We start from the raw sequence: 26,756 nt of genomic DNA on the forward strand, positions 1-26,756 counted from the left end.
TCAAAATATCTAAAATATTTCTAACTAGGTAGCTTTACATTAAAATCAGCCTGTAGATCTACTGGCAGCCTCAATCGGCTACCAACTGCTGATTCACTGCAATTCGTCACGCCCTCTATCCATTCCAGTTTTTACTACCGACAGACGAAGTTTGATACAAGACTCTAAAATATATCAAGCAACACATTTTATAAGTGTGTCAAACAATGCCCAGAGGTTAGATGTGTTAAAACTGTAGACAAAAAAACTTAAAATGAAAACGGTTTAGCAATATGAAAGACACAAAGATCGAATTTGGTTTTGCTTAAAATAAAGCTGCACGAAATTGCGCTTTTCGAAGAATCTAGCGATTGAAAAGTTTTTACAGGTTAAAGAAAAAGCCTTAATCTTGAATAGCCCCGTTATTTTATAAAGAACTGCAAAAGAAGTAAATTACAAAACAGTCAAAACCAATCCTGTATTTTTTGAGACAGGAAATAATAAAATATTGATCATAAAGAGAGACATACATAAACGAATAAAAGTAAAAAAAAACGATTTTTCAAAAACAACGATCGATTTATGTCTGCGGTTTCAACTCGAATCTTCTTACTGCAGGTGTTTTTTGTAATTTTGTAATGTTACGAGAAAAAAATCGATGTAATATTCTACGGAATTGCGAGCTTTAATACGTATCGAATCGCGTATTGACACTTTCTTTAATAATTTGTCTGAATAATGGAACTGTCGATATGAAAGCGTTTTGATGAATATGATTTTGAATCGAATTCAATACTTTGAAAGCAAATGTAAATATTGATCGAAACTATAATTATTCGGCAGCAAAAGATTTTTTCGAATAGAAATATTCAACACGAACTTTTATAGCAATAATTCTTTTTCATAAAAGAACTTGTGTAAACTTTTAGAACATTTTAATGCGGTTACAAATATTTCAGAAACTAGCTCCATAAAATGCCAAGTTTAATGGACATTCCTTTAGTAGGGTGGCTACAATCGATCACTAGCTGGACCAGTCCGGATTAACTGCAGGACAAGTGTCCCGAAAATGATCTATTATATCCCCCTTTACCTCATCAACGTACTTTTGTGCTGACCCCTGTTGTTTTAATTCCTTCTTTTAGGGTTGAATTGGTATTGGTTGGGAAGGGTTCCTCAGAAACGGCTCTTATTGATAGATGATTTTTTTTTTCTGTCACAACTTTTCCATAATATATGAAGCTTTGTTATTTAATCCAACGGTATACATAGATCATTATTTACCTACTTTAGGATGATTGTGAAACAGAGCTCACTGAAGCGCAATTTAGAACTTGTATGTAGCTAATCTATGATAAGCGCAATGCTTATTACAAGTCGTACTAAAAGCAAATAAAGCGAGGAATTTATAGTAAGTACTAACGAACACTCGACAGTAAGTTGGCAGACAAAAATACGGGAAAAATTTCCTCACCCGTGCCCCGGGCGCAATCAGCCGTCCCTTCAGTCGATTATTGCAAATAACTATTATTTTCTTCTCCTTTCAATTGGCTGCGAATGCGGCCCCAACCTCTCTTTGTATTGCTAATTCAGCTAGCTAGTTTTATTTACTTAGAAAACGGTCGATATCGAACGTTTTCTCACTAAAACGAAGAGAAATAACAAACAAAATCCAATCACATAAACGATTATCACAAGCATTTGTCCATCTGACGTTTTGAAACCGCTATCACATGGGGCGCGTAATCCTCACTATTTTATTCATCAAATAGCTATCCACGCAAATCCCGAGTATTGCATTTATGAATGAAACAATTTTCCAGTTTCGTTACGATTTTGGCAGGCAATTTGCTAAGCGGGCGACCACCATTAGTCATACCCGTATCGACGCGTCTAGCAGATTGGTCATTTTTTGTCCCTATAAAGTGGGATATCGCCCACTGGGGTGTGTGGGCATGCGATATCATCTATTGTACGATTATTTTCACTGTGTCGACATTGCGTTGTCATAGTGGGTGCAATTCATCTGATTTTTTATCATTTTGAATGGTCAAGATTTAGGGATTTTCATTGTGACAGTTTATTTTGAAAGTATGAAGCTTATTTTATAAACGTTATGAGAAATATATTGCAAAATGCATTTTATATTATTATGGATTCTTGCCAAGACATTGTATTCTAATGCAAGTGACTTTCGGGGCATTTTATTTATCTTATGCCCATCAGAATATACCATCTAAAGTACACAATCCTAAGCTCCATTTTACAGAAAAAATAAATTATTTACACTACTTATAAACATAAAACTGATAATATAATCAACCATTCATTAATTACAAGGTGTCAATTCACTAATAAACAAATGACATATTCAATGAACGCGTTGCTCAATTTGTATTCGTGTTGCGTGTCAAACGAAAATTGGATATGACGTGATTATTAAAGTCTGCCTAAAGAGCGGCAATTTGGCCGGCGTACAAATCGTCCGTCCCACTGGGCCTGCTCGGGACGGGACGCTGCCTTATTTATTTTTGTCCGAAAATTATTGGGCATTGTAACACTGTGCAGTGGGTGTTAGGGATGTTTTTCGATGATGCATGTTTTTAAGATTAAAAAAAAATAAAATATATACAGCTATTAAACAGTTAAGTTATTATTCAATTTGACTAAGGATCGATTTTTCAATCGCCAAATAATTTTTATCTGAAGAATATGTTTGAAGTTTATACACAAAAATATGTCAAACCGCCATATTTATTCCTAAGATAAAAGTCAATTAATAATTGAAAAATCAGCCCTAAATAAAATCTTCAAGTTGGAAATAACTCTTTCCTATTCAAAATAACAGCATCTATTAAGCGACACTTCTCAATCTTAAATAACCTTTATCCCATCCGACCTGTCGGAATAGTGTCGGATTGTCGGACATTGTCGGAAATTCGCCGAGTCATATTAACCTCATCACCAGGGGTTCGGTAGTAAACGCTTTCGGGACCAACGATTGCCTCCTGTCATTATTTCTGGTTGGCTATGAACGGTCTTGATACTTTTTGTTATTTTATTTTATCTTTGATAGTAGTTTCTTTATCGATATTTATATTAAAATGTTTAATTTTGTCTGTATCAAAATCAGCAGCAGTCTGATTCTTAATTTTCAAGATTTTTGATTCATCAAGATTACGGTGGATCTCACAACGAAATATGTTGATGGAATTATGTAACTCAACACTTGTAAATGGGCTCTACAAACAAATCGATACCTCCCACGTAAGTTGTTGTAACCCACAATATGCATGTTTTACGTTTTTTAAACCAAACCGCCTATTTTTGCCTACTATATGCGTTAAGAGTAAAAAAAAAAATTAAATTTTTTTTTTAACTATATTTACCAGACGTATTAAGTTGTATCATTATTACAACGGCGGCGTGTAACATTGTATCTACCTCCGCAACGGTTTACGCGGGCGAGAGCGCGGGGTGCGTTGCGCGCTCGCACCGTGTATGTATGACATACGACAGTTCACGCCGGACTTCATGAAGAGAGGAGGTCGCGCGCCTATGATCGTCGATTTTTACGTAATTAATAATTTATAACGATATTTTAGAATTATGTAGTTTTATAACGACAACAACCTAAACTGTTTTAAAGATTACTTACAACAACTTACGTCGCTTAGAAGATACCAAATCAGCGTTGTATAATCACATACAACACTTTACGTTGTTAAATAATAACAAATTATATGTGAAGTAATACATACAACAGTTTACGTCTGAATTACATACACAAATAATTATTGGATGTTGACATAGTATATTTTACGTTGCGAAGATATTTCTTTTTTTAATGACATACAACAATATAGGTAAAGGGCTATTGAATAACACCGTGGGTTTTAGTCAGTACAAGTCTGACAGTCCCTCCCACTCTGCTCTGGATGCTTTTGATGATTGTACCACGCTCTAAAAATTTTTGATTTAAAGTTCTGATGATCATGGGCCGAATTTAGTTCAGTAATCAATAGATAATTATGAAATTGATACCATTACATTTTATTACAGATTCTCCGTTGCCAGTTACTTTTAATGAATCTGAGATGAATGAATAAGCGAATATGATATCAGATGTTGACATTTTTGAAAATCTGGAGATAACAAACACTACAAATTCTAATGACTCCGTAATTCTTGAAACAGCTCATCCTTCACCTACCTGTAGCATTAATCATTTGGACTATGATTGTGACAATAACTTCTGCCCGTACTACATAGAAAAAGAAAAGCCTTTTTCCCAATCATGTTGGGGTCGGCTTCCAGTCTAACCGGATTCAGCTGAGTACCAGTGCTTTACAAGAAGCGACTGTCTATCTGACCTCCTCAACCCAGTTACCCGGGCAACCCGATACCCCTTGGTTAGACTGGTGTCAGACTTACTGGCTTCTGACTACCCGTAACGACTGCCAAGGATGTTCAATGACAGCCGGGACCTACAGTTTTAACGTGCCATCCGAAACACAGTCCATGGTGTCTGAGATATACTTAGAAAGTACATAAAAACTTAGAAAAGTTGCATTGGTACTTGCCTGACCCGCGCCCTTATACTTGAGAGGTTGGTCCTTTACCCACTAGGCCACCACGACTCCGACCACACGACGAGAAAAAGAAAATTCATCAGTGTTGGATATTGTACCTCAACTATCACCAACAGCTACTTGCATAAAGTAGCTGTTCAACTCCACAAGCAAATAGTCCACCGTCCGTAATATCAAATAGTCCGCAATCTATAAACTTGATGGATCTTTGTAACAGTGGGCTTATCCCAGCTACATATCATGACTTCTTCAGGAGTCTGCCAGTTGTGGTAGCAACGAGTTCCGATAGTGAAACTTCTGATTCGGAGTAGTAGAGTTTCTTAAGTTTTTTTTGTATTATGTATGTCTTTGCCAGACCTCGGGACTAAAGAGTCCCGGATTTTTGGGAGGCGAACGTGGGGCCGAAGCCAACACGCTGAAGCCCTTTTGAGACAACTTTAATGAAATGGTGACACAAAACCGACGATTATCCCTGTATACACTATAGAAATGTACCCAAGGACAATCCCCGGTTCTGTGCTAAACTATTGCTAACTATGGATGAAAACTACTTGAGCTATTGTGATGGGATGCTAATAGACTAGAAATGGGGAAACTACGGGAACTATGGTACCTGCCGATGACAATGTATTAAATACATGTAAAAATGGCAGGTGGAGACTCGCCACCTCACTTACTGGGCCCCCGGGAATCAGTCGCTAAATCGCAACAAGAGGGCAACGGGTATTATTATTATCTTGTATGTCTCTACTCGACCACGGGACTACAAAGTCCCGGATTTTTGGAAGGCGAATGTGGGACCGAAGCCAACACGCTGAAGCCCTTTTGAGACAACTTTAATGAAATGGCGACACAAAACCGACGATTATCCCTGTATACTATATAAAAACGTACCCAAAGACAATCCCCGGTTCTGTGCTAAACTATTGCTAAATATGGAATAAAACTACTAGGGCTATTGTGATGGGATGCTAATGTAATGGACTGGGAATGGGGATAACTATGGGAACTATGGCACCTGCCGTTTTGTATACGTAAAAATGGCAGGTGCAGACTCGCCAACTCACTTACTGGGCCCCCGGGAATCAGTCGCTAAATGGTAACAAGAGGGCAACAGTTACATGAGCGGCTGAAGGGTGAGGATACCTCGGCGGACTTTAAACGCAGATCACGCGCTCCCTGTGGGTCCAGCATCACCGGCCCACTCGCCACTTACCACGAGGCACCTACCCTCCGAGCAGAGCTGCTAACCCTGCTCTAGCGAGGCGAGAGACCTATCCCCCGCCATGCTTCTCCGGCAGGCCGGAGATGGTGGACAGTATACTCTCCCTGGAGCATTCGGATATATAGCCCCGCGGGTTCGCTACTCCCCGTCATCCGCCTCTACAGTCAGTACTATTCTTATTTTAATACTTCGTTTTCAATTTATTTATTTTTTACTGTTTAAAGACTGTTGTGACAGGAGGTATCACACAGTATTTCATCGATACCTTATTTCTTTTTATGTTTAAGTAACTTTAACATAATATAGGTATCAAAGTTTTAATAAATAAAAGACTGGAATAATTAATCTTACTAATAATTAACCTAGAATCTTGATTGTTATTTGATGTCAGAAGAAACTGTTTTTTTTTAGATTTTTTAATTATGTTGCATTGTTACTATTTCAGAGTTACTTAAGAGGATTAAATATGTTTTTTTACTAAGCCCTAATTATATGGAACTACACATACTGCCACAAAATATTAAATTTATATCAACGTACACTATAGTATTTAGCACATACATTTAAATGCAAATATTGTTTTCCGCTGTAAATGGTTGTAAGTATCCTGTACAACATTTATGTAAGGTAACACTACAGTCTAGAATGTTGTATGAACAAAATCTCAAAAACTACAACTATTGAACAAAAAAATCGTAGGCAAACATTGAAAGCACTTTAAAATATATGTGTATGCAAAATTTGAAAAGAATATATTGAAGCAAGACAATTTGACGCGAGTGTTCCTCTTTAAAACGCTGTAGTGTAAAATTACAATTTTGAAGATACAACAACTTACGTGGGAGGTATCGAAATATTCCTTAATTTTGTTCAAATGGATAGCCTTCTTAAAAAAAGAGTTCAAACAACTTAGGTTCACCGTACCTTAAATACATTATAGAAACAAGTACAAAGTACTACAAAGCACTTTTTATCAACGACCAAATCTTATTACACTTTGCTTAAGTACTTCGGGGTTACAGAACCTCGTGATCTTACCTTTGACACGCCTGTCCTCAACAAGCGTGGACCACGACTTCTTGACACTATTTGCGAAGAAAAAAGCTAGTAAAAAAGCATGTGAGAATGAGGAATCTGGATGTTCTGTTATAGAGTAAAAATTGAAGGAAATAGTGGTACTGGATGCTATTGAAGATGGTAAAATGGATGTAAACGATGTGATGAAAACGTAGACAAGATTTTGAAAGAACTAGCTAAGGAAGCTTGTCATTTTACTAAGCGTGTTTTTGTACACCAACAAATTGTGAGTAACCTTCCTTTTATGGAAACGTCCATCCAGCAGTGGTTGTAGTGTTTAAAAATCCTGGCAAACTCGCAATAAATTAACAATTAAAAGCTAAGCCGACGCACGACCGGTGATTACACAACGCATTGCTGAATCTAGGTACTCATTTACTTAACCCATTTAGCATCCATCACCAAAAATATATTCTTCATCATCATTTTCAACAAATCCTGATTGTAATCTTTCTCCTGTATTATCTGTCATAAATCGTGCAATATCAATAATCTTTAGCGTAATAAGCCGATGACATTTTCATTTCCTATATCAAATATGGTGTCAAACGTCGCCCCCTAGTCGTATTTGTTCGTATAAATAAGATATATCATTACGCGTGGACTTCTATTAATTCTGTCTGCATTGTCTGATTACCCTGCTAGGGGTTCGGTATGAATATGTATAGAAGTGTGACTTTTAGTGTGATAAAAGGTATTAATTTTGTTCTTTGTGTTAGCTTTGTATGTGATGATTTTATTGGCATCTGTTGGGATACTATTATCAACCATATTTATTGGTTGATGATTAGAACTGAAGTTACATTTTTTGACATGCGAAAGAGTTATTGTTGCTTCTTTACTAATAAAATATCCATCGTTTTCAGCCAATATTCAATTAATCAATCTCATTGGCCAAGATTGTGATTAAAGTTTAAAGCTTTTTTATTCATCCCATCCAAATATCATCACTGTATTTCACGAGACTTTAACTCTGAGTCTAAAAGCTGTTGCGAGAGCGAGAAGCCACTACGATGATGCTATCCAAGAAAGTCAGTTACGGTGAAGTCTTCATTAGCATCGCCGTTTAAAACTCTGATTACTACAAACTAATTAGAATATTAATGGAGTAGAAAACAAACTGGCTAAATACTTCGAATGCCAGGAATAACCCCGGTGACTAACGCCTAACGTCTGATTAGCGTCTGTCTTTTTATGCACTAGCTACGATTTTTCTTTTTATTCACATCGCGTACTATCTTTGCTAAGTATAGGTTCCTTGCGTGGTTTAAAATCTTCATTTATAACGTTATTATCTTTACAGTCCTTAATAATTGAGCCTTCTACATTTCTTTCATCTTCATCATTTATTTTCTCTGTCTCTCCATCAACAGTTTTTGATACAACTGAACTGTTACGCTAATGTATTCCGAATTCAATTAGTGGATACGCTGGCAACGTGACAATACTGTGTGCGATTCTATTGCTTTGAAATGACCCGTCATTATGCCAAACGTGATTTCAATTAACTTCAGCTAGCATTACACTTAAAGCTTCATTTGGCACAGCATATTTTACAACGAAAACTGCTACTTATAGCTGTTTTTTTGAGTTGTCATTTGAAGTAATTCATCCAAAAGTGTGTGAATACAGTCGATTTATTTGAATTTCTTACGACTGACCGTAGGGGTTTCAAGGCTCTAGGGACGGAACGGTTGACTAAATTCCAAGGGTTCAAATGTCCATGCTTTTAAAGAAAACTAGCCGACCCTCAGTGAGGGTGTAAATATCTCTTTGAAAAGTTTCCTAAAGAAAGTCGAAAGGTATTTACTAGACGTAGCTGGGAGATTAGACGATTATAGCCTGCAGTGACTTGCTGGTTACAAATTGAAAAACGGCTTAACCCTTGATGGAGTTTTAGTGCAATTTTTAAAATTGCAATCTATGGTGACAAAAAGTTTGGCGAGAACTGTACCTACAGAATTATTATTTATCCCACTTTGAGATACGCCACAAAATGTGTCGCAATTTTGTCAACCCTTACATTATTGACAGCTACATCTTAAACGATTGTACCACAAACGTAATCTTTTACAAAGCAAAGAAAAAGATTAAGACAGAATTCAAGGGTAGCAATACTTGCACCCATCTTCCCAAGGTACCGAAACTTCAATACCCACTCATAACCCTAAAATGTACAATGTAAAATTTTAAACCATATCGTCGAATAAAGAAATATGAAGTACTTTACATACATATTTGGTGACAAAAACCACTTGATATTGAATGTGGTGTCATATTTTGTATGAGAGGGTTTTGTGGGCTTATTGTGGTACTTAAACATGAAGATTTTCTTAGGGGTTATTATGGCATTTTACGATATGACAGATGACTGTAAAATTGTTGTCATTTTATTAATTAAATGAATTGTGTTCAAGCAAATGGTAAAATTATACAAGATTAATCTTAATATTACATCTTTATAATACTTAATGGATATTACTTGCATTCCATCATTCTTTATGTTCATTACTCTCTTAAAAGAATAGTTAGAACGTCTGCATAAATTTATCTGTCACTTTATCTAATATAAAGTCTGCATTAAATCTATGATGACACTGCTTCACAGTAAAACGGAAGACATAATAACTACCTCATTTTATCCATCTGAATAATAAAACTTCACCATTATCTCTTTATAAACCGTTAACTTTATTTCCAATAAACTCATTTTAACCGCAACAAAGCACCAATGTTTAGACTCGGAACCATTCAAGGGGAAAATGCTCAGAGATTCCCAGGGTCTCCACAAAAGCCGGGTATTAAATACCCCCGTTTAGGGTTAATCGTGAAGGTGTTAACCTTTCAACGGTAACCCTAAAGAGGTGACGGGTGACAATTTAACAAGCGTCGATCTATTGACATGTTAGTATATTTCGGATAATCTTTTTGTCAGAAGATTTCGGTGGCAGCTTAGGGTTGGTTCCGATTGTATGAGAGACATAAGATTTGGTCCCAATTAAGTGATAAAGTGTGAATAATGCCTTTTGTAAGTGGTTTTTAATGGTGTGATGGGAAATACATGGTGTATTGACAGTGTGGCGTAGTACAAGAGATTGATAAGTTCCGCGTTGTTAGAGATTCTGTCGTCATTACTAAGTGTATGAATCTTAGGACCAAAGAGACATACTAATGCATATGTCTCCCAAAATATAGTTTAGGGTTTTTTAGGGTGTTACCTTGTAATTTTGCTGTAAGTACCCAATGTCTAATAGGTATGAGGGCATTTGGTAGTAAAGTATCTTTATAGATAGTGATGGATCAAAACAAACAGTAAGATGATACAATCGATGCAATAAAATGCAACTCATAAATAGTCATGTCATATCCGTCACTTATCCCGGACTCCGGGAAATATCCCCGAATCCCGGGGGACAGCTAATTTTCCTAGCCGGGCACAACTCAATTTGTCCGGGACACATTAACCGTAACTACTGCGACACGGTTGCGTACTAGCCTTTTTACGACCTCTCCCGGCTTCGAATCCCGGACTTTTTTCTACGAGTTTCTCCTATTTCAATTTGCAGGAGTATTCTTTTTGTTTCTTTTCTGAACATTTGATTTTGACTCCTATGTCAACGTCATAAAGTTGACTTTTGTGTGTCATATTTAGGAGTTAAGCCCTTTTTGGAATATCACACTAATCATCACTGACCAATGGAACGGTTGGCATTTGTTTTAGATATTGGACTTTATGCTTGTAGTCTCAAGGTTGATTTTGGCTTGAAGTTTTCAAGGGAGTATTTGTAGAGGGTCAAGGCGTTAGTGGCGTATTGTGGGTTCGATTCCCAGGTGAGCAGGGTGTTGAGGCACGTACACGAACACTTAAAGACGGCCACTTCTAAGATGAAGGGAGTTTCGTCATAAAAATTGGACAGAACAAAAAGCATTGGAGAGTCTTGCTTTTATATTTATTTTTGGTTTTAGTCTTGTTGGGAAGAGAAATATCATAATAATACGTGTGTTATTTTTGTAAGGGCAATGTCACCTTTCTTTTACCTAAATGTATACATTTCCTCCTATTTACCTATTACTTACTCTTTGATACGTCAGAGTGAAAATAAACTAAAAATAAATCAGTGAAACAAAGATTATATTATTACCTATTTAATCGATTTGACAACCATCAAATATAACTTTAAGACCAAATGCAAAAATAAGGTAAATACTAAAAGTATTCTTCCCTACATTACGTAATACACTGATAATTTAATTCTTTATTCTGTAAAAGTAAATCTGGACTTGCAATTTTAACTACTTAAGTACAAAACAATTTTCTTAATGTCTCTTTTAAGTTTTTAACATTCCTTACTTTTTTAAGTATATCATGTACTGTTACTATCCTGATAAGACCCATTTTAACTTCTCCATATGGTTATAAAACCATTTTGAATATGGTCAGTGAAAAGTACCGTTTTTTCTTACTTTTACATACTGTAATGGGAAACTGGTAATCATGAGGACTCAAGTTTTTACCTTTCTGAGATTACAATATTATTTTAAAAGTAAATATTTTAATTATTATGGATTTATCTTATTTCTTATTTGTTTACGTGATCCGATAATATTAATGCGTTAATGATTTTGATTATATGAGATAAATTGGATCGATTAAGTTTAGGATTTAGTACAATCATACTCGTAAAGACATGTATCACAATGGACGGGAAATACATTTTTTTAACTTAACTAACAATTTAAAGCCCCTGGACAGCTAATTGAAAATGATCAGAATTTGAGAAATGACGATTTTTCTTATCCCAAAAACGGTCAACCAACTTGGGTAAACATAGGCAATAGCAATAAGATCTATAATAATCAGAATAAAAAAAAAACAAAACTGATAAAACTAATGTAACTAACTAATCATAAAATAATTCGATTAATTAAATTTAAAAAAGGATAATTATATAAAAACCATAATTCACCCTAATCTTAGGGCGGTCAAGACAAGGGGGTGCCGCCCTAACTGTAAAGTTATTTTAAACAATGTTATGCCCCTAACTGACCATTCTAACCCTTGGTTTAAATCGGACATAGTTAAGGTGGGTTTACATGACAGTTTTATATTTATTTCTTCTTTATGAATTTTATTTTTTGTGTTGAAAAAAATTCAAAAAAAAAAACAATGATACTCGTAGAATAGTTTTAATTAATAAGAATAGTGCATTTCAGACTATTTACTCAAAATATGTATACCTACATTGTTGGACCCAAGAGCCTGCATTTAATAAATACCTAATTACCTATTATGTCATCCTACTTTAAAGGTAAACAAACTTAAATTATTCAAAACTCAAGTTGATATTTACTGCGACACAATTAAATGACACTCAATCACACACTCACACATCGTTTCACCATAAGCTGACATACCTACTGACCTCATAATGACTCAGTAGCTAATATTAGTACAATAATCCTCCCTCGCTATGTGTCAATTATTCGATTCAATCGACCACATTTGCGAATCGATTTGCATATCGATTTTATTGTTTTGTACATCATTTTTACTACAATGGTGAATTGTCTAGACAATACGCAAAATTGTGATTGCAAACAAAGGATTGTAATTTTTTTTTAAATACGTTATAGCTATTGGCTATCTAGTCATTTTCAATTCAGGCTTAGGCTACCTTTTCTAATTAGGTAATTGTACTACCACAACTGTGCTTACCTATTTTTGTATCAAATTGTGGTCAAACATATTCACCAGTAGGTATCGGCTTATTTACCTAGCAATTGAATATACATAGTTAAAGTTTTAATTTAGAAATAAAGTAGGTGCGGTAAAAGTATTCCTTTACAAATCTTAAAATTGTAAACATTTTGAATAGTTTCAAAATAATTATATAATTTTTTGTCAACATTGCAATATCTAACCAATTCCATTTTTTTACCAATCATTCACATTAAATAGGAAAACTTGCGTCCATATAACCCGCCCTTAACCGGTAACAGTTTACTAACGTTTATCGGGAAATCAGATTTACGAAGGGGTTGTTTCGCATTTCTTTATATTTTTAAACGCTATTAGTCCCTTAGGCGCAGTTATTTAAGATAAGGGAAAAGTTACGCTTTAAAATACCTAGTTTTCGTAATCTTGATTGGAAAAGGTTTCTTTAAAAAATCCTATTGGCTGTTTTGAAAACTTTATCTTGTGAGTAAAAGGGGTTTTTAAGGATGATTGTAAAAGATCCCAATTCTTCAAAATATTTAGTAATAGCTTTAAAGATCAATTTCATGATTACAGCTTGGTCACTAAGTTATAACATTCCTAACAAGTTTTATAAAGTGGCTATTAATTCAGGTTTAAGTTATATTTAGGTAGGTACGTTATTCTCAATTCAGATTTCACAGAAGTCACTTGAAACAAAATAATAGAAATGTAAAGAAAGTTTAAAAACTGGAATTCAAAAGTAGAATCCTATTCCTTTTTTCAAAAGTAACATCCAACCTCATTCGAGACCATTCCAGAACATCCAGACTGTCCAAACAAAAGACAAGCAAAACCTTTAAAAAAATCGTAAAAAAAGGCTTCCAATTTTGAAATAGCCTTACTCAGGTGCCAATAAAGCGGAGGTCTCACGGGTAACGTAATCGTACGATCGTAAACTGGACACTGCTTACTTCGCACCTTCGGTTTAGAACGCTGTAAAGTTTGTGCTGATGTAGACACGGCTTAATGTCTCATTATTAGGTGCTTTAGGTAAATGGACTTTTTAGGCTACATTTAGGAGTCGGTTTTTTTAAAGCGCGCTATTAGATTTAATTGCATTAAAAATATAGAAAATGTAAAGGAATTTTGCGTGTTCTTTTATTGATTGGTGCCTAGGTAAAGTAATCGTTATTCGTATTCGGGCACATTAAATGGAAAAAGAAATGTAATTTTCGGGGCATTGTAAAAAGCTGCATTTTGGATATTAAATAATTGAATCTTATAAGAACACGATCATAATCAGTAACTCAATTAACGGGTGGAATGTACTGTAAAATTATTGAACTTTAATGTTTTCAGTTCAAACAATTGTTAATTTTGTATACCAACCTACACTTAGAACTTAAATTCAAACACGACATCTAATAAACTATCAAAATTTAAAATTCAAACACGAAAACAAAATTAAAACCCAACATAAACCAACCCAACTTTACTACAAATCCAATTAACAAAAAACTCAACTTTATTACTGTACATTAAAATACAAAAACATGTAAATTAAAATTTAATTAAGTATACAGTAACATCTTTCGTACTCTAATGCAAATTTCTGACTTTTATACTTTTATACGTGTAGTAAGTATTAAGAGCTGGGTATAGCTCCGCCTCTGGGCGGGCTCTGGGAGTGTCCTGAACACACCCACAGTTGGGCTAAACTGGGCGGATTTTTCTTTATTAATGTACTATATATTTTAGAAGAATTTGCTGTTATTTTGTGTAGATTTTTTAGGTTTATTTAGAGGTAGAATGAGGTGTTGTATGAGGGAGTTTAGATAAAGGTAACTGTGATGGATTGAAGGGATAAATATTACAGAAGTAACTGGTTATGTCGAGACCAAATCGTTTTAAATTAATAAGCTTTAATATGTGCCATGTTGCCTATTTGTATAAAATGTAGGTAAATAAGCAACATGGTTGTTGGGAAAACTTATAACACCATCACCAAGTCTTCTTTACACAAACGCTTTCATTCAGTAAAAGGAGTAAAAAAACGGTCTTATACAACCAACTGGTATTTCTTAAAGCTCGTAGACTAAGACGTAAATACGCACTTATTTAATCTTAAATACTTAAAGACCTGTAAGATACCTAATAACCATAGCCATACTCACACCTTAAAACCACACCAATCTAACACCCAAAAATTTCCTTACAGCATCCTCGAACTTCGGAAAGAGAAAAGCCGGGACGCCGCCCGTTCGAGACGGGGCAAGGAAAACTACGAATTTTACGAGCTGGCCAAGATGCTACCTCTCCCGGCTGCCATCACCAGTCAACTGGACAAAGCTTCCATTATAAGGCTGACTATTAGCTACCTGAAGTTACGGGATTTCTCAGGACATGGGGATCCGCCGTGGAGTCGGGACCCTCCTCCGTCTAGCAAGGCGCTTAAAGGTAAGGTTCTTATAAGATATTATATGTAGATTGTCAATTGTTTTTGTGAATGGAAGTGCCTGTATGAAGTGCAGATTGTCACTTGTTTTTCGGATTGGAAGAACCCATACCTACTCTGTACCTATACTAAGCAAATGTTTCCATAAGCGGTTATCCAATTGGAATGGTCGAAAAAGTTGATACTCAATTAGAATTAGGTAAAAAGTTTTAATTAGGATTTTAAATAAAAGAAATTATAAGGATTAGCTTTAAAACTATAGGTAGATTCAATTAATTTTATTAATTATTATTTTGAACAGAACTAGGAGCTTTTATGTGCAGATTTCAAACAAGTTTCTCTATTGCAGACATAGCTCGCGAAATAGTATTAATAGATACGTCAAACACAAGTCCTTACTTCTTAAGCGTCACCCGGATAGATTTCTCCAATAGATTTCAATCAAATGCAAAATAAACTTTCTTCTGTTTGTATAAATGAATCAATACGTATGCGGCTTCCATGCGCCAATCCGTGAAACACATCCGGTCTTACTCGACTCAGTAAGTTGGTATTTAAAGTTTGGTTTTGTGAGTCATAGACAAAGGTAGCTTGTAACTATTGTCAGAATAGTTTTTTGATCATCCTTCTAACAATCCTTATAATCATATTTCCATCAGCGCTTGTAGCTACAAAAGCACCGCGTCTTGTGGAACCAAACATATTATAAAAATATGAAAAGTGGAATAGCTACAGCCTTCTTCTCATTAATGAGCATATCAAACACTGAAATATTCTTAAAATTGATTCGAGGCAAACAAACTCTTCCGCTTTATTATATTATTGTACTTTTGCAAATCTATCTTATTTTTCGAAACCTAACTTAATCTCGAAAGCACAACAACATTCCTCAAACAAATAAAAACCAAATCAACTACAATTTTCAAAACACCAAATTACTTATTTAAACCAAGCCGCAAGACAGTCTTAAATAAACCATACCTAACCCTTAACAACTTACATTAAGTTTATACCTCTAAACTTAACTTAAATATCCAATTGTTTAACCCTCTATGCAGAATGACAGACTAGGTTTAAAATAACGTTGGAGGGTTAGCAAATCAGATTTGCCTTCGTCAAGTCATTGTGGAGATAACTATGTTAAAGCACCCCTTGTACAGACAGCAAAACAAGTGGGTAGTGTAGTGGCAGCAGAATAGTACGGTGATTGGTGGTTATTTGAGTAGTAATTTTGTTATTGGTGACAGTTTACGGAATTCTACCAAAAATATTTTTGAAAAAAAAAACAATATACTCATTACCACATCGGTAAAAAGAGTAACATCTTTTTTCATCTATTTCTTTGCACCTACTAATACTTTCTTTTCATCACCCTAAGTCTGCCATTTTACATTATGTGCAATAATTATAAATAAATAAATAAATCTACAAAAAAACACCCATTACAGTCAATCGCTAAGGAGTATAAAAAGAAAAACTGTCACCCAAAATTCGCACAGTGCATCAAAATCGAATCAATTTGGACAAAAAAACTGCTCCTTGTAAATCAAAACAATGTGAAACGAAGCGTGTTCACAAATAAATGCGCCTTAGGGATACTGATTCACCGCAATCTGTCAAATATGCGCAGTCGGGTAAAAGTACAAATATTTATTTGTGGAAGCTACCTTGCACATGTTTTAGTGGGAATACTGTGCCTTGTTTTTTTTATTCATTTGGCAGAAAATGAAATGAAACTTATGTAAAAAATAAAAAAAATGTCTTAAAAAGTGGATAAACGAGAGGGATAAAAATGTTGTTTTCAAAAGTAAATTATTTACCTGACCCTGATTGAAGGATTTCGTAAATTTTTCATATTTTTTTTATTCCTGGGAATAAGGAACGTTACTTATGAGATATGCAAGAAATTTGAACTTTATGTATAGACAAATAACAGACCTCATTAAATCGTTTCACAATGATTAAGTAAGCAATCCTAAGACCTTACCTAAGCTCTATAAATAAAGCCTATGTAAATGTTTGTACTAGAATTGCGTAAAACTTCAAGATAATTACTCGTATGAAGGTTTTAATTAACAAGTTAATTAAAGTAAGACATATTAAAATATGTGCGGGTCACATTTGAATATCTGAGAAATAGATGTGAGCTACTAATCTGTGCGTACATCGAATACTTAGGAATTACATGTCATTATGTTTATTACATATGTCGATACTGATCAATGATCATATACAATTATACAAATAAATTAGTATAGATGAGGCAGTCGCTCCTTGTAAAACACTGGTACCTACTCAGCTGCATCTGGTTAGACTGGAAGCCGACCCCAATATAGTTGGGAAAAGGCAGGCAGGCAGATTTTTTTAAAATAGTAGGTCTGGATCGAATAAGACCACCAATAAATATAACTTATTAAAGTCCAAAATGCCAATATGAACACAATACACATACCATCACATAGACACAGCTTTTTTAAACGCACAGTTCCAAAATTTCGTAACAAGTGTACCAATAAAAAGCCCCCGACAAATCCAATTTTGGCCCCTAATGCGCTTAATGCGACCACGGGGCGAATCACTACGTATGCCACTGTCATTTTAACTCAATTTCCAAGGTGGGTACTGCGTATTCAAATAAAAATATTCAACATAATAAAACACGAGTGTTTAGGGGTGTCAAAATTGTCTTACAAAATGTTATTGTAGGGTAAAATTCTGTAGACAAAATACACTTGTGTATGCAATAAAGATTTGCTGGGGAATTTAGGAATGTGTAGTTTGGAATCGTAAAAATTTGTGCGTCTCATGTGTTGCATCTGAATTGCGTAATTTATTAGCTACATACATCACTTATGGGCCCTTATGGGAGTAATAAGAGTTCCGAATGTAATAAAGTGAGTGGCATTAATATCAGTCAATGAGAGCAGGTTCGGGGCCACAGTTTGAAGACAAAATTTAGTAAAAATTCCATACTTTTGACCATGTATTATTTTAGTAACTTCTTATTAACATTTACAAGTAATTTGATTACACTTTTTCTTTAATCAGATCAAAAGTTCACAGTATCCGTAGCATCAAATACTTTACCCCACAATCAAGTAACAAGATAAAGTTTTACTTACCAAAGAAACCAACAGGCTAATCTTATAATCCATCTGTCAACATCCAAATTGTGAAATACACCTTCACCATTAAAAATATCTAATTAATTCGTTAGGGCATTCCCCCAATGTAACAATACGCGCCGAATTGGGACAAAATTTTTAATCTAATCAATTAACAATCAGTGCAACCGATATACCGCTTGTTAGTGTTGCTTATTTGGCGAACGTGACTGGGATATTCAAATTTTGTGGGGTTCGTTTGACGATTTTGTCTGGCCCGTTTAATTGGTGTTACCACTGTGCGTCTTGCGGTTTTAATTGCGGAATTCTTTAGGAATTATTCTTTGGTTCATGATGACTGATGACGAATTTGCATTTGTCATCTTTTTTAGTGTCTATTGTTACCGAAAATGTATTGAAACGGGTTCCGTTTGGTTAACCCCATCGATGACAATATGTGGTCACCATCGCCAAAGACCACTTTTTAATCAAACTTCTGTCAAATAAAATATGACTTGTCTAATACAGGTCTTTTAAATCTTTTTAATAGGTACTTAATTACCAGAGCTCTGCTTAATTTTTATATCATTATTTAATAACGCACAAATATTTAAACCTACCAATTTCAACAATTATCCACTAGTGACATTCTAATTTATTCTGTTGACACAAAATGTCAACGATGTCAATTTGATGGCAATTACTTCGAGCTGATGGTGATGCGGAGTAATTGAGTGATAGGCATTCGCTGACGACCGGATACGCTTGACAAATTGAGTTGAGATTTATGAGATATTATAGCTATTATATGTCTAGCTATATGTGCGCCGAAATGCAGTAAGACCTGACAGTTTTATGACGAATGCTGTGACTTAATACAGATTTTTTATAAGTCTAGTCACTATAACAATATTCTTGAATCTTTATTAATAACAATATCAAGTGTCTGTTATAAAATCAATAAATTAATATAAAAAATATTTTAATAAATAATAAATAAATCTGTGTCCGATTAGCAACCCTTCATCTACTCACGTCAAAAATTTTCGAGCAAAACTTATCAAACACAATTTATTTCACCTACGTTTCCGAAAACGGGCGAACCAAAACACAAACACGGGGCAATATTTCTCCATAGCAACATAAGACAAGGCAGATAAATTCGACAAATTAACTTCTGTGTAAACACATGTCTCACATATTGCCGTATGGTGGCAGCACCGGTGATTTATTGCTAGAAGGGCGTCGGATCTCGCGGTGAACAGACGTGTGTAACTGGTTTCCTTTCGATGTTCATGTTTTATGAGTTTTGAATTGGGTTCGTGAATTATTAATTTTTATGGGCGGTTATGAGATTATTATCCAGTTTGATATGAATTTTTGAATTTCTGATTTACAAATTTTTATCATAAAAAGTGCAGTCAAAATAATATGTCTGGCCATATAAAAATGTAATATAAGTATTAAAAGTATTTATAGGCAAAGTATATGTAGTATATCAGTTGAATTAGCATCCATAACGCAAGCTAATAAATAGCTTACCTACCATGGAGCTAATCAACCGTGTGTGAAGGTGTCGCGATATAATTTATTTATTATTTATTTAAGATAGACAAAATCTCAAAAAAAAAAATTTCATAATAGTAACTATTTTTAACCCATTCTTAGAACTTAAATTTCGAGTAAGAAAACTGAAAACTTTCCTGCACTAAAAACTTCACAAAAATCAATAAATTTATCACAAACCTTAGTTTTCGCTGTAAAATATAGAAAACAAGTTTTCCCTGGCCAGTCCGGGCGTTATAATTCACGTTCCTTAATACGGGCCGGTTGTAAATCATAGCGCGCACATCTGCCAACGAAATAGAAAAATAACAATAAATAAAGGGAACATAGCGACAACAGGGTTAGTTTTGTGCTGGTATTTTTGTTGCTGATATTACGGTCGTTTCCAATATTGTATCTGTTGTTTTGCTGATCATAGATAGATAGAATTTTATATTAATTGTGTGGGGTTAGTGTCAAAGTGGTATCTCTGTTAAGCTAAATGCCTTTAATCGTTTTCGGTCATTTCGTTTTTGCTGAAATTAGCAAAGTTTTTATGTTTTTTTCCCTCTTTATGTTGAAATCGAAAGGATACTTTGCATGATATTAAGTTTTTTTCAAAAGCTTGATGTCACATTTTCATATAAAAATTAAGTAGAAAAATTAACATAATACTCATGTAGGACCTCCATTAAAAACATCTATTCTTATCATATGAATCAAGACCGTACGCCAAGAAAACACACAACACCTTCACAAAATATAACAAAAGAACTCTTTCAATATAAACAACAAAGAAGCTTATTTTAATAAAGTCAAAGCTCCCACGTATCAGCACAAAAGTAAATAACAGAACTTTTACCTTAAGAAATAAGGGATCTTTGCCCGGTCAAGCTAACCCTTCCGCTAATCCGGGCAATAATGAACCGGGGGCACCCGGCTCGGCCCAACCGGGCATAATTAAATAAGAAGTCGCCGACTTATTAATATGTTAAAGACTTTCGTATTGAAATCGTGATGTGTTTCATGATACGAGCAAACAAACGAAGAAATAAAAATATCATCTTTGGTTTCTGAAGATAATATTGAGTAATAACTAATTACTTTTCTAAGAGAAAGCTGTTTTTCTGATCTCCGCTAATTGTTTCATTACTTTGTTTTAGTGAAGAAACACGCTCACTAATTTATTTTGTAAAAATAAACGTTATTTTACAAATTGATTTAGTTAAGCTTTACGTGCATGACATCTCGAAAGTCGATTTTAAATGGCGGTTAATACCTACATATTACGGCTTTGTCTTAAGAAATATAACGAAATAAAAGTTTGTTTTGACACGGAAACGTAGAGACCTACTAGATTGAATGCGAAATGCGAAAAACTGAATCATAACTTTTACTACCATAACAAAAGCGGTACTGAACGAATACGCCATTACTTTCAATCTATAATAGTCACCAACGCCATTTTTGTGCGTCCCTCCCCGGTGCATCACAATCATCACCATGCTATTCTATATAGACAGTACGTGTTCCGAATCCGGGATCGTTTTCCGGGATTTTGTAGCTATTTTTATTCGGTATCGACCGTTTTCGGACTATCGGGCCTTTTGGACCCCGCGTCGCGGATGAAGGGTTGGCCGCCCGTGTAATTGGCTAGTTACAATTCATTATTGTTTCGGAATTGTGATTTTTTTCAGAAATTGCGGGTGGACGGATTTTCGGTGAAAGGATTTTGATGGCAGTGTGAAAAATTGGGGATTGTGGTGATATAAAATGATGCATTTATTCATTTTCTGGAAGAACTTACATAAAAAATATTGAACCCAGTTATCTGTACCATACTATTATGTAGAATCAATGGGTAGAGATTTATTATTACATTGTAACGTCTAGCCGGCAGCTCAATTACATGCTGATTACTTTTCGAGTAAAAGTTTATTATTAGGTATCGCTATTTTATAATTATTCAATGACACTTAATAAACCACATTCTTTACCCAACTGAATAAACTTGCAAACTAAACTTTTTCCTCAAAACCTCTCGATCGCTGTCAAATAAAGAGGCTGAAGCACAAAGGGCGGTTATTCTTCATTAGAGGTCCCGAGTTCCGGTCAAGTGGCGCCCCCAGGGGTTGGTAATCAACGCCTTCTAACTTGCGTTATTTTTGAGGGAGAGTGAAACACATCTGGACAAAAAATTTTGCCCTATTTGGGTTTTATTTCAGTCTTAAATAGTTGACCGAAGGTATAAATTTCCGAAAAATTCTCCGTTTTTTTTTATTTTATATTAAATATTATATATATCTATACATATCTATACATAGATAGATTTTGTATTAGATACATCTAATACAAAATAAAATTATATTTTTTTCGGAGACTTTTTTTTTCATTGGTTTATACCTTTTTTTAAAAAACATTTTACACGTAATCTTGATTCGACACAGGTCTTTGTGGTAATGCTCAGATAAAAATAATATATATAATTGAATTTATCTACCATATTTTAACACCCACAGAAAAAAAAAATTGCCGCCGCTATTTTGACATACGCACGAAAATACAAAAAAAAAAAATCCTTAAAGGTCACTTTAAGTCCTTACGTCCCCTCGTATATTAGTGGTGAGTTTTATTTAATTTGGGCGCTGTGCTAACACTACAGTGTCAATGTTATTGGTTGGCCGCACATGTCCAAACGGGCAAATAAGACCAAATTATTGCTTGCCATCGATAAATATAGCCATCAGCGTTTGCGGGTTAGATTTTGTAAGGGCACGATTTTGGCGCTTTTGTTACAATTTTAGTTTGAATTACTGAAAGTTATTATATACTGCTATTTTACTATGAGTGCATAATATGTGCAGGGGCGGGATGGTTTATCTATTTTTTTTTTTGTTTTATGAATTGCAAAAAAAAATTCTACGTTTTATGAAATGAGGAAATAAATTGGACATCATCATTTAAGGCAGGAACAGATCTGAAAAAAAACATACCTGCCTGCTCAAACCTCAGGAAAAATCACTATTACTTTCCAATATTGCCTATTCTTTATTTATTCCGCCATGCACTCGATATCATAAAAATAATTTCCTTTTTAATAATCTCTAAAAAAATGTGGATAAATAAAAAAAAACTAAATCTTCGCTCGTTACACATCGGTGTAAATACAGCCAAATCTTTATTTCGTATCAAATCGATCTGTTGTAAGTGTTGGCCGTCTAAGGGTGGTTATTAAATTTACCCGAACTGGACGCTACCCTGTATAGAATTAACTAGAGGGTGGTGTTTTTCCTTTTGAACAAAAAAAGGAAAATAAACATGTTTTTTTGGCTGTCAATCATGGTAATTTATTTTTATTTATCGAGATGTGGCTCCGTTAAAAGAGAGATATTTCGTAAAAAAAATATTTCTAGGCAGTCGAGCTACAGAAGTGGAACACCGATCAATTATCCAATGACAACTTCTCAATATGTAACTACAGTTATGATACTTCAAAAGTTACCTATTTCCACTTCATAAGTTAAAAATACCCTTCTTGGCAGTCACTCAAAATTGTTTTACCAACGAATGATCATAATCTTACCATACATTTTTAATATCACACACATTACCAAACAAAAAAAACAGTATTAAAACGGTATAACGTAACTTTATTAACTGCTAATGCCTTACAAATTACGGTCGTGATAGCGACAATATCTGACTTAAGGGCAGGCCGGTGTAATGAGAAAATTATACGAAGTCTTAAAGGCGTTAATAAAAATTTGTTCGCTTGGGGTTGATCAAGCCAAATAAATGGTGGCGAATGTTACACGGTGTGGTGTCAATTTAGATTTATTTTCTGTACTTAGGTAGTATTTTTTTTGTTTTATTTTGTGAAAGAAGTATCTTAATCATCCTTTTTCCGGAATATTAATAGGGATATAGTTATTCTCTCAAAAAAATTACCGACAATTATAAAAATACTGTAATTTTTGAGCGACGAATCAGCAGCGACCTTACGATACCTATTTGTGTCACCTCTAACTGTAAAATACATAATACCTGTTACCCTAAAAGGTATACTTTATGTTCCCAAGTAAAAGCTTTAATTCGTTAGATATTCTTCGGGTTTCTATTTATTAAAAAAAAAAATCTATTAAGATTTTTTTTCTATATATTCAACCTTTCCTATAAATAAAATTAAAATAATACTCAATTATTTTACTTTACTTCCTTACTTTTATTGTTATACCAAACAACTTGGTACTTTAGACCACAAAACAAAACTAGTATGTTCACATGGTCAGATTTAGCTAGTGGGACATATTTAACCCTAGCGATGCTGCGATAGCCTCGGCGCGTTCTTTATTACGATTTAATTCAACAAAACTGACTGGAGACCGCTTTGATATGCCGACTGCATGACTGTGGGGTGACTGTGGGTTGGGAGTTTGTGGTACAGGAAGTAGTGGTATGCAACCTTACCTAAATATATTAATATAGGTAATACTAAAACGAAGATTTTACCAAAGTATTAGGTACTAAAATAAAATTTAAGTTGATATGTTAGTTTTATTTGAATAATTAAAAATTGTTGTTAAATAATTTATGCGTATTAAACATAGACAAAAACATGTGTCAAACATGTGGTCAAAAACGTGTGTGATTATTCAATTGGTAGGTACATTCACGCATTTCGACCATTTAAAGTTTAAACTTCAAACTGTTTTTCAAAACGAGTAGTTTTTCAAAACCTATACAATAAAACCGCTCATAAAAAAAACAACTGTGACATCTTAATCCAAAACAGATAAACGAAACCGATACTTCACTTCAGATTAAATTTTACGATACTTAAAACCTTACCTCATTTCACGCCAAAAATATGCGGCCAGTGTTGCCATACATAGTACATCACAAAGCCCCTATCTTACGGTAGCTTTGTAACATTACCCGGGACAGTCCGCTGAAAGCGTTGAATCATGGTCGCCCTACACCCGTATAAAGATGTAGCGGAATAGTTTTTATTTTTGTTTTTAACTTACCTTATGGTCGTAGGATATGACAAAGGTATTTTTTTTTTAGTTTTTAGTCTTAATATAGAATATGGAATTGTTATGGAGAAATGTTATTGCTGTAATACAAATCTATGAGAATATTTGAAAACGGAAAATAGTAAAGAGCAGACAAAAAAAAACTAGAACCTCAAGTAGTTTTTAACCCCCGATGCAAAAAGGGCATTATAAGTTTGACCACTCTGTCTCTCTGTGGCACTGTAGCACTCTTAAAAGAACGAACCGATTTGACAGCTTTCTAAAATCATTTGAATAAATTGACCATTCTAAAATTATCAATATAAATAAGGTAGCGTAATAAAGCCGACATACCACAACATCAAGTCGGCACCTTACCCATATACTTAGTCAAAGAAAATCCATTAATTTGCACAAGCATCGTGAGCAATAATATCGAGGTAGTTAAACCGACCGCTAGTACTAACAGTCACGACCCGCTGTTTCCGGCGCTATAAGAAAACATATTACAATGAGAAATTATCAAACGTCAATCAGAACGACATAGAACATAGTGTATCGTGTCTTCTTAACATTTTTCTATAGAATTTTGCTGGTGGAATTCCTTGGTTTTTTAATGGGTTTGTGTCATCTGGGGTCTTTAAGAATGCAGTTTATAAAATTATACATTTAGATTTTTAGAAGAGTCACTTTGATTTCCTTAAGGTGCATCGACTCCGCAATTACTTTTTGAAGAGCAACAGAATGTAATACGATAACTTTGGGTAACATTCTTTAACTTTTGCGACTATAGGTAAGTATATACTAACCATACTTTTTGCTATCGGATGTTGCATGTTGACTTACATTTCGAATCATTGTCCACCAAAAGTGTGGATGCACTTTAAAAATAATGTCTAAGACTAAATGCGATGTATGTACCTCTTTACTTTAACAATGTCCTATATCCACTTTCTTATAATATTCAACTACATCAAGAATTATTTTTTGTCATACTTAATAGGTACATGATTTCTCAAAGGTACATGATTTTCCAAAAGCTTGGTACTGATCAAGTAGCTATCACTATTTCTAATCAAAGACGCAACCTAACAAACCCATGTATGTATGTAGCTCCAATTACGAAAAAATCAACACCCCTATTTCCATCCAATACTACCGTTTGACCACCAAAAAATCACACAAGCGCTTGCGCAACAAACTCGTACATGCGACAGTTTCCTCAACAAGTCGTGTCTGTCCGTTTGTCTGTGTGTCCGCCGACGTCACGCGTGGTCGTCACGACGTGGTCTCGTGTCCTTGTCGGTCATGGGACTATGAGGAGCACTTTCGTTGTTTTGGGTAATATTTTTGGGATGTTATGAGAATTACATAAGTCTTTTCGTTTTACAAACAGATTTAAATATTAATGATCATTGATGTAAAGAACACAAGCGCAATACTGTTGTGTCGTTTCATAGTTTAGAGCGTTTGTTGATATTTTGGCTGGTGTTAGTGTTTATGGTAAAAACACTAAAAGACATTTTTTTACATTTTGAAAAGATTATTTTGGTCGCTGTCATGTTGGCTTCAAAGGCTCTTGGTAATTTTCCATCATGAACTATGGGATCGAATAGACCAAAAGTTTTTGGGAATCATTTCAAGGATTCTGTGTCTGTGGTGCTTATACATATAATGTATACGATTTAAATTATCCTACTATGATAACATAATTTAGCTTGCCATCAAGGAAACTTTCAGAAATCACAGAAGTTAAAGCTAATAAGTTTTTAGTTTCCAATTCGTCATAATTGTCTTGTCACCTTATTTCTCAACTCTGTTCTTAGTTAACAGAAACCACACGACGCATTGTCAATATCTTTATTTTGCAATTCGTCACGCTTTTGTGTGAGTCATTGCGTCTAGACCAAACATTGTTTTTTGTCCTAGATAACAGACTACAGGTTACTTGTTAGACATTTAAAATACTTAAGTTACCACTTTGTGGCTGGGTTTTGGCAATCCTAGGTGGTATTCATCGGTATAAATTCCCGTTTTCCATGAAATTATCTGGTACCTACCTAAAT

At 34.5% G+C, this 26,756-nt stretch overlaps 1 protein-coding gene across 5 annotated transcripts in view; it reads left to right on the forward strand.

The window, feature by feature from the left end:
• The window catches only part of Trh (trachealess), a 165,061-nt gene that overhangs the window by 118,173 nt on the left and 20,132 nt on the right, over positions 1 to 26,756 (forward strand). For all 5 annotated transcript variants that reach the window (XM_064040818.1, XM_064040820.1, XM_064040821.1 and 2 more), the window contains one exon: positions 14,790 to 15,028. In XM_064040818.1, coding sequence (XP_063896888.1) covers positions 14,790 to 15,028 — 239 coding nt within the window. The remainder of the gene's footprint in view (positions 1 to 14,789; positions 15,029 to 26,756) is intronic.

The sequence above is a fragment of the Helicoverpa armigera genome, chromosome 23, assembly GCF_030705265.1.
Source record: "Helicoverpa armigera isolate CAAS_96S chromosome 23, ASM3070526v1, whole genome shotgun sequence".
NCBI classification, from domain to species: Eukaryota; Metazoa; Arthropoda; class Insecta; order Lepidoptera; family Noctuidae; genus Helicoverpa; species Helicoverpa armigera.